The sequence below is a fragment of the Macrobrachium rosenbergii genome, chromosome 20 (assembly GCF_040412425.1).
Source record: "Macrobrachium rosenbergii isolate ZJJX-2024 chromosome 20, ASM4041242v1, whole genome shotgun sequence".
Taxonomy (NCBI): domain Eukaryota; kingdom Metazoa; phylum Arthropoda; class Malacostraca; order Decapoda; family Palaemonidae; genus Macrobrachium; species Macrobrachium rosenbergii.
Genome location: NC_089760.1, coordinates 5,187,558 through 5,197,500, shown reverse-complemented (window position 1 = coordinate 5,197,500; position 9,943 = coordinate 5,187,558). Strand labels below are relative to the sequence as shown.

At 39.0% G+C, this 9,943-nt stretch overlaps 1 protein-coding gene across 2 annotated transcripts in view; it reads left to right on the top strand.

Annotated features, from left to right (window-relative positions):
• The window catches only part of LKRSDH (lysine ketoglutarate reductase/saccharopine dehydrogenase), a 72,337-nt gene that overhangs the window by 58,219 nt on the left and 4,175 nt on the right, over window positions 1-9,943 (top strand). For both annotated transcript variants that reach the window (XM_067121846.1, XM_067121845.1), the window contains exons 12-14: window positions 5,295-5,422; window positions 5,575-5,759; window positions 9,323-9,466. In XM_067121846.1, coding sequence (XP_066977947.1) covers window positions 5,295-5,422; window positions 5,575-5,759; window positions 9,323-9,466 — 457 coding nt within the window. The remainder of the gene's footprint in view (window positions 1-5,294; window positions 5,423-5,574; window positions 5,760-9,322; window positions 9,467-9,943) is intronic.

Below are 9,943 nucleotides of genomic sequence, written 5' to 3'. Positions count from 1 at the left end.
TGAAATTGACAGTTTCAGCTTAATCTTAACATCGCTAAACTCTGCCAGTACAGTATTGCATATTAAAGCTTAATAATTCTCAAAGATTTTCACTGAAAATTTGCATTATCAGGCATGGACACTAAATCTGTTCACTCATTCGGCCCTTAGAATTTCTGACCTCTATAACATTCAAGGCTGCAAAGATCATGATATGGCGGTCGTTTGCTCAGCAATGGTCTGGAAGTTTGTAGTTTTATGTTGTCTATTATCACTGTCATACATTCGACGAAACTGCATTTTGCCAGGAATAAATTCCTCCCTTTCCTTTCTATGTCAGCGGAAGCTTTTTGTAACCGCCCTTGCATGGAGATTTGATTTGCATTTATGGCGAGTGCTTGCCTGCCTGCGTGAGTGGACGTCTTACACTGTTGGGATTATGTGAGCTTTTGGTAGTCATGTGGCCTGTCTTGTGCACGGTTTTCGGCCAACTAATCTCTAGAACATTATAACTGATTTCCTAAGTTGTTTAGTACAGAAATGTGGGTTTCTTGTATCTGTACAATTTTGCGTAGACTCTTGGTCTTTATAGCCTCTTCAAAGACAAGAGACTAAAGAAGCGAAATGACTAGAGTAACCTCTGGAGGGAAGAATCTTCCATGATTTTTGGTGCGTTATTTTTGTAGTAAATATACGTAATTCAGATCTGAAAACGACTTGCATGAATTAAACGAGATTAAGCAATATTATGCTTAAGATGCTTTTAGATAGAAGGTTTTCATATTTTATCCCGGAAGCTTGCAAAGCTCCGGCAGAATTCAGCTTTAAAGTATTATGAAAAGGATTTTTACGCTTGACAGGAGACAGCCAATCATTAAGATGAGATGTACTTCCTTTACATTTTCGCCTCCCGAGTGCACCAGAATTGGAGTTCAAGACTCAGAGATTTCTAATAAAAAATCATATCCATTTTATTTCAATAGAAATTTAATCTAGAATATCCATCCGACGGTAATGTTTTGGATAAGACAGCTCCAAACACCTTGCCTGTAATTCTGTAACAATTCTGTATTTAGTCAACAGAGTACAGCTCTTTACCGTAGAAAGTCATATTTAGTCATTATTCATAGTAAAAAGATCGCAAAAGAAATAGAAGCAAGAATTTGTTTCCGAAAAAGCAAGTTAGAATTTCTCATTACACTGTATAGGGAGGATTGATTACAAGAATGTTCAGCAAAAATAAATAGATAAAGTAGAAAGAAAACCCAAATATGGACTTTCTTGTTACTAAATATTACGAGTATAGGTTTTGAGTGATTTATTTTCCCGTTCCCTTCTTACGAAAGAATAGGTATGTTCAGTTGTTGTCTAATTTGGACAAAGGAGTTAAATCCTAAAAAATTAGTTAATAGAATAAGTCTTCATGCTATCAAGAAACAAATATATAAAAGAGTACCGCTACAATTCGGTTGGTAGAAGGGACACAACAGAGATCTAGCAGAGTAGAAAGAATCCGCTGATTAATGATGGCGAATACCGACAATCTTTAGAACAGCAGGTTTCCTTTCCACAGCATGCAGAGGAATGCAGTAAAGCACGAAATGTTCTAGATAAAAGCTATTTTGTAGTTTGTGCAGCTATTTTGTTTGTGTAGTCGTAGTTAATGCTTCAGTATCCGTTACAAAATGGTATTGTTAGTCAGTGCTATGCTTGCTAGGCTGCATCCCTTACTGCCTTATGACTGTATTCACTTGTGGTTAATGTGAACTGAACGTTCGTACTTCTCTGGCGAGAGAGCGACGTTCCCTGAGGATTTCCCCCATTCTGGGACATGAGACTTGTGATGTAGAGCTGCTTAACAACTTGCTCTTGAGGTATGTTCTCTGGCATAGGAATGAATACAAATCTGCGGATAGGTTAAGCTTAGAACTCTTCCGAAAAATAATATATATTTTGTACCAGGGATATAACCATAGATTTTCAGACATTGTATCATAGAGTCATAAATACAGAGCGTCTTTATATACGGTACGTGAGCTTCCATACTGATCTTACGAAATTTTTATGAGTTTTGCGCAATCGACTCCCAAAATGATAGATCCATATATTTTTTGTGACTCCCCTAAGTTCGCTTACGTACATTTAAGGTAAGCATGTCTGAATTGCAACCTTCGGTCTTGCTACAAAGGCCGTCCAGTGAAATATAAGTTATTTGGAAGGTGACTTGATATTACAGCTCTTACAATGAAATCGAACTGTGCGGTAGCATATGTAGACTTCCTCTTCAATAAATCTGTTCATTTGTTTTGCCACTGAGTTGTCTTCCCCAATTGTTACATTAATGAATATATCATATATATAATAACACAGGTTATAAAAGAATTCCTCTTTTCTTTTGATCTAGGGTTGTACACTTTCTCCTGTAATGATGGAAATAAATAGCCTTTACATTGACTAAAAAAGTATATCTTAGTTTAACCAGACCACTGATGATTTTAGGGCTGGTTGAAGAATAGATTTATTTTTTACTTTCGGGACCCACGGTCCGAACCACATTTTATCAGTTTCTAACCAAATAAACTTATTCTTTTTTGCCGGTTAATATTCGCGGCCAACAGAAATGAGAACGCAACCCGCTCACCCAACGAACTAGTTTCATTGACTACGAAATTTCTGGAGGTTAAGCAAAAAAAACTTCATTTGGTTAGAGCTGGGTTGACCGTTCTAAAAAGCATATTCTTCGACTGGAAAATCTGTTGAAGCTGTTTACAGGCAAGTTCATTGGAGGGGTGGGTAGAATCTCCGACCGGCCGACTCTTCGACCAGTTAATGAAAAATTAGAGGATTTATTTCTGGTGATAGAAGTTCATTTCTCGGTATAATGTGGTTCGAATTCCACAATAAGATGTAGGTCCTTTGTTGATAGGTAACCAGTTGGTTCTTACCACGTAAAATAAATCTAATCCTTCGGGCCAGCCCTAGGAGAGCTGTTAATCAGCTCAGTGGTCTGGTTAAACTAAGGTATGCTTAACTTCTTTTGTTTACTGGCAACACTTCATAAGTCTCACATCCCAGGCAGGGCGAATTTCAAATGTAATAAAAATATGACTGCCAAAAGTTAAAGAACGTGTATTCATTTTCTGCAAAGGAATATAGACATAATATGAATAATTTTGTTTGATGACTAGCAAGGTAAGGCTGAGACTAAGTGCGAGTGGATAGGCATTTTTGCTGCTTTTCGACACTGAACATCTTCACTCATCAATGGCAACCAGGTAATGACCTTTGAATAGTATAATGGGAATATGCTGCTCCGAGGAATTGGGATTAGAGGACCAGGTGTATGCTATGTGTTAATTAACCTACTCATCTTCTTACCTTAGTTGTATATTCTATCTCTTAGTAGCGTAGGACAGTTTCGCAAGGGCGGTTCCGATTTCTGCTTTGGGAAAAGGTGCATGTGGTCCCAGGAAGGTACGTGGGCATTCCTTTCATACTTTTATTCATTCACTTTTAAAAAATGCGTTTTGTTTTCTGGACTAAACTTCCAAGTTTCTGAACTTATGTTATTCATTCTTATCTCTAATCTCCAAAAGAAACGTGTTTAAAAACACCTGTAAGAAAAAAGAAAAAGGATGTTTTTGGTCATCGTTCTTCATCCAGAGATGCTCTAAAAATGTTCTGTATAATTTCTATTTTGTACAATTCGTTAAGCGTTCATTAATATTCACTCCATATTCTTCTACTTGCTTTCTGTAGCAATACTCGCTTTGTCTTTCCCTGGTGATGTTTAAGAAATATTATGAGTTATAAAATGAAATGAATAAATGATTATCTGTCGTCATAACTGCAGAGGTTACTGAGGCTCTGTTAGCTGAAGGAGGGTCTTGCGAATCGGTTTTTGCTCTCAGGCAAATTTTTCTGAATAAAGACTACTGCCTTTTGCCCAGGCATCTATTTAGATAAAATGATTCATTCAGGATATGTATCCCAATATGAAGTGTCACTTCCTTTTCAGTATGGTTCATGTTTAAATTTTGGACCCTCCGTAATTTGAGAAGTTTCTTTCATCACCACAGTTAGAAATGCTTGAGTTTGCCTTTCGGAAATCTGCCTCCTTGGTGCCAAGCTAAATTTCGAAATAATTATCTGACATATTTCAATTTCACCTTGGACCTTCCATAGAGACCTTTTACAAGCGAAAAAGGTTTTTTTTATTTCATGAAACCGAAAGACGATCCGAAGAAGGCACGATTTTGCTGACCTTTGTAGCAGAATAAGAAGTCTCACGACTTTAACGTTATACAACTGCAGGCGCATTAATCTTTACGCTTTCTCACAATAGCTCAATATGCCAGTGAAAGATAACTTCCATGTCTTTCATGAATGTTAAAGCAACGCGTGAAAAGCTGTGTTATTTGATACGGATCAAAGTTTCCTCATTTTCACACTTGAACCAGATGTAGGGTGGCTGCAGCGAAGAATGTGAGTAAGACCTAATAAATTTACAGAAAAGTAAGATATCTATGAGTTGCTCAGCAAAGCTAGTCTGCATCCAGCCATATGATCGCTCTGAACATATTCATATCAGCATCTTGGTGAAGCTCGATGGCCTTGAAATAACTCCTGAAAAACCTACTGCTTTTTTGCCCAAATTCTCTCCCTACCTGTTTGTTTATCTACATCTTACATGTATGTATATACACACACACACACACACACACACACACACACACACACATATATATATATATATATATATATATATATATATATATATATATATATACATATATATATATATATATATATATATATATATATATATATATATATATATATATATATATATATATGCTTATTAATCAAATTTGGCAAATGTTTCCTAATCGATTGCAGATGTCAAACATTCCTTGGAAGTTTAATCTGATTAACACGATTTGTAGCTGAGTGACTATTAACTCTGTTGTCCTTTACGAGGATAAGCTCTAAATAAAATCTGACTATTACTTCTACAGTTATCGCAGTAGTCATGTTAATGATTTCATATCTGTTCTGTGAAAAGTATTCGATTTTTTCATAAATAAAAGTTTGATTCTATGAAAACAGAAGCTACATTATTTTTCAAGAACATTCTAAACGCAGAAATATTTCAAAGTAATCTAGAATTTTTGCTGTTTATCGCATTAAAGTAGAAATGAATAATGATCTCGTTGTTAAGAAAGTCGAAAATGAAAACTTTCAAAGACAAGGAAACTCGCTGTTTTACTTGTGCAATGAGGCATCACAGTGAAGCCGGTTTGTGTTTCTGACAGTGCCTCAAGCAAGGCAGCCTTCGACATGGCCAGCAAATCCAAGAAAGTCTTAGTTTTAGGAGCAGGCTACGTGTCCGCCCCTCTCGTCGAGTATTTGGCCAGGGATCCGAACACAGGAATTCTTTTGGGTAAGATCTTGTCGCAGCATTTTATAACTGAAATATCCACACGAACTTCCTTCTTACCGCATGAAAGTGAAATATGAAATCACTGAGTGATCATTTCAGCCGCCTCTAGAATTTGCGAATGCTTTTTTGCCCAACTATTTATTTGTTTGCAGCGTCTGGTTTGCAAGACGAAGCTGATGCCATAGCCCAGAAGCACTCCAATGTGGATTCGGTGCTCCTTGATGTTGTGGAACGTCCTGACCTCTTGGGCGACCTGGTCAAGCAAGCTGATGTTGTGGTGTCACTGCTTCCATACGCCCTGCACCCAGAAATCACTAAGGAATGCATCAAACAAAAGGTAAGAATGTGATATACATACACGAATATATATATATATATATATATATATATATATATATATATATATATATATATATATATATATATATATATATATATATATATATATATATATATATATATATATAATTTCAAGTGGATCTTGTCTTTCCCGGGTTGACAGTAGGGAATCTGGGAATTCCAAAGGCTTCTGAGAATCCGGAGGCTTCTGGGGCTCCCAAAGGCTCCAAGACAATCTACAGGCTCTGTAGCCTTGGGATTTCTTGCACAACACTAAAGAACAGAGTTTTATGGAGATGAAAGGCTTCTTTACTCGCAGCAGATGATATGAAATTTTCTTGAAAGTTTTATTGCCACGAAAATATCAATATTTTAAAAAAGAAAGAAATATGAATTTAGGGAAAAATCATTTCACCGTATCCTTTTCTCTCGTCGTCGAGAGATATCTATATATAAATATATACACAGTTTATATACACATATATATATGTATATATGTGTGTGTATATATATATGTATGTATGTATGTATGTATATAAACTGTATATATTTATATATAGGTATCTCCCGACGACGAGAGAAAAGGGTACGATGATGATGATTTTTCCTTAAATTCATATTTCTTTTTTTTTTTTTAAATATTGATATTCTCGTGGCAATAAAGCTTTCAAGAAACTGAAGAATTTATACGAAATAAAAGGTAGAGAACTTTAGGCGTTTTCTAAGCTGATTGAGAGGAGATTTTGGATGCCCAAAGTTCCCACCTGGAGCAGTTCTTCGCTCGAAATAAGAAAGAAAAGGAATGAAGAAAAGAGAGGACATCGCCTTGGAGGTAAACTAAAGAATGTTGACGAAGCAAAAAGTAGAGAGCCTGAGGTGTTAGAAGCTGCTTGAAAGATTTTGGATTCACAGAATTACTTTTCGGAGAGGCAAGGTAAAATCGAAGGGATGATCAGTATCGTCAGTAAGAGGGAATCCCATAAGAACATGGAAGACGACTCGTTAAAGAAAAGAAACTGCTTAAGTGTCAGAAAAAGAACTCTAAGTAATGGTTAACGCGATGTTAAAATGATCTAAAACCTTCGGGATTTTCCTTGACGTTTTGGAATCCTTCAGTCTCCGACTCCTGGAAGGACAAGAGAAATGTCATTCGCGCATGCGCCGAACTCCAAAGTCTCCAGGAACAATCTCTGAGATGCTTCAAATCGTCTTAAAGACTTCAGAGGAACCAAGTGTCATATTTGAAAAGCTGGGTAAGAGGAAGCAAAGAGTATGGTGAAGGAACTTAGATATCAACGCAGATCATTTAAAAGAAGGCAAAGAAGCTAAAACAGAACTTCCTGAAGAAAACTGCATCACGACAATGGAAATGCAAATTCATAAGAGGATGAGAATACAAGAAAAAGAAGGCCCTCAGCAGGATGGAGTCCAAAAGCCTCCAAGGCTCACCAGTCTCTTGAGGGCAGCCTTGAAGGGAAGGGTCCGACCCAGAGCCTGCTTCCTTGGAGGAAAGCAGGTATCCTGCCAGGCTGGGGAAGCGGGCCTGGAGAGGGCCGAAGAACTTCAAGGATGAGGCCCAAAAGCCCCTAAGGCTCACCAGCCTCATAAGGGCAGCCTTGAAGGGAAGGGTCCGACCCAGAGTCTACTTCCTCGGAGGAAGGCAGGTATCCTGCCAGGCTGGGGAAGCGGGCCTGGAGGGGGCCCAAGAACTTCAAGGATGAGGCCCAAAGCCCCTAAGGCTCACCAGCCTCATAAGGGCAGCCTTGAAAGGAAAGGTCCGACCCAGAGTCTGCTTCCTCGGAGGAAGGCAGGTATCCTGCCAGGCTGGGGAAGCGGGCCTGGAGGGGGCCCAAGAACTTCAAGGATGAGGCCCAAAAGTCCCCAAGGCTCGTCAGTCTCTTGAAGGTAGCCTTGAAGGGAAAGGTCCGACCCAGAGGCTGCTTCCTCGGAGGAAGGCAGGTATCCTGCCAGGCTGGGGAAGCAGACTTGGAGAGGGCACAAAGACTTTTTAAGGATGAGGCCCAAAAGCCCCAAAGGCTTGCCAGTCTCTTGCAGGCAGCCTAAAAGGGAAGGGTCCGACCCAGAGTCTGCTTCCTCGGAGGAAGGCAGGTATCCTGCCAGGCTGGGGAAGTGGGCCTGGAGAGGGCCCAAGAACTCCAAGGATGAGACCCAAAAGCCTCCAAGACTCGCCAGTCTCTTGAGGGTAGTCTTGAAGGGAAGGGTCCGACCCAGAGTCTGCTTCCTTGGAGGAAGGCAGGTAGCCTGCCAGGCTTGGAAAGCGGGCCTGGAGAGGGCACAAAAACTTTAAGGATGAGGCTCAAAAGCCCCAAAGGCTCGCCAGTCTCTTGAGGGCAGCCTTGAAGAGAAAGGTCCGACCCAGAGGCTGCTTCCTCAGAGGAAGGCAGGTATCCTGCCAGGCTGGGAAAGCGGGTCTGGAGAGGGTCCAAGAACTCCAAGGATGAGGCCCAAAAGCCTCCAAAGCTCACAAGTCTCTGGAAGGCACTCTTGAAGGGAAGGGTCCAACCCAGAGGCTGCTTCCTCGGAGGAAGGCAGGTATCCTGCCAGGCTTGGGAAGTGGGTCTGGAGAGGGCCCAAAAACTTCAAGGATGAGACCCAAAAGCCCCAAGGCTCCCCAGTCTCTTGAGGGCAGCCTTGAAGGAAAGGTTCCAACCCAGAGGCTGCTTCCTTGGAGGAAGGCAGGTATCCTGCCAGGCCGGGGAAGTGGGCCTGGAGGGGGCACAAAAACTTCAAGGATGAGACCCAAAACCCTCCAAGGCTCGCCAGTCTCTTGAGGGTAGCCTTGCAGGGAAGGGTCCGACCCAGAGGCTGCTTCCTTGGAGGAAGGCAGGTATCCTGCCAGACTCTGGGAAGCAGGCCTGTAGACAGCCCAAGAACTTCAAGGATGTATATATATATATATATATATATATATATATATATATATATATATATATATATATATATATATATATATATATATATATATATATATATATATATATATATATATATATATATATACTATAAAATTTTGTCAGTATTCATTTTTAAATTTTCGTTTACTCCTGAATAAGCTGCAGAAACCCCTTAATATCCCATAATATTGAATTCACTTAATCTTAGCAATAACTTGCACCCTAAAGGAATTAAATGTGAGATGTACAACTACCCTGGCCAGGATTCGAACCTACCCGGTACAGTTACTTGTCCATTTATCTTCCATCGTTCTCATTATCTTTAGTAACTACTAGTTTTTATCCAAACAAAAATATTTCTCTTTTACAATCAGAAGATTGTGATGTCAACTGTTGTTTCTTACATAAGGGTTTATTAATAGTAGGAAGATTTTACAACAGAAGTGGGATTATTGTTAAAAATTTACCAACTCAAATACACCCTTAAAAGTATTGTCCAAACGCTTATGATTAGCAACTTATCTTATGAACTTAAAATTGTGTTATGGACTATTAAATTTAATTCTCGGTCTTCCATTGATTACATCTATGACACCGTTATGCAACACAAGAACTTAACGACCATATTGGCTTTTCCAACCCGCAGACAAATATGGTCACAGCCTCATACTTATCGCCGGGCATGAAAGAGCTTCACGACGCCGCTGTTGATGCCGGAATTACGGTGGTGAATGAAGTTGGTTTGGACCCTGGCATCGATCATCTGCTGGCCCTGGAATGCTTTGATGAGGTGAGAACGCTCTCCTTTTGTGTTTATGGACTTCCTAAAATATATATATATATATATATATATATATATATATATATATATATATATATATATATGTATATATATATAAATTTATATATATGGAGATAATAACTTTATACCCAGTGAATTTGTTATATATATATATATGTATGTGTGTGTGTGTGTGTGTGTGTGTATATACATATATCTATTATATAAAAGTGAATGTTTGTATATTTGTTTGTCTATTATAGAAATCAGAGCCACTTGACACCCAGACAAAATTTTGCACACGGCCTATATGTCACCCCAGAGAGGTTTATAACTCAAAATCAAACCCCTACCCCGTGACAGACATACAAACACAGACAAAACAAAAGAAATTTTCGTTTTTAGTCCACCTTTTCTTCAGTAACGTTACGGGAGTCACCAGTAGCTTGGGCGGAAAGCTCCAACTTTTCTGTTGGTGATTTCACT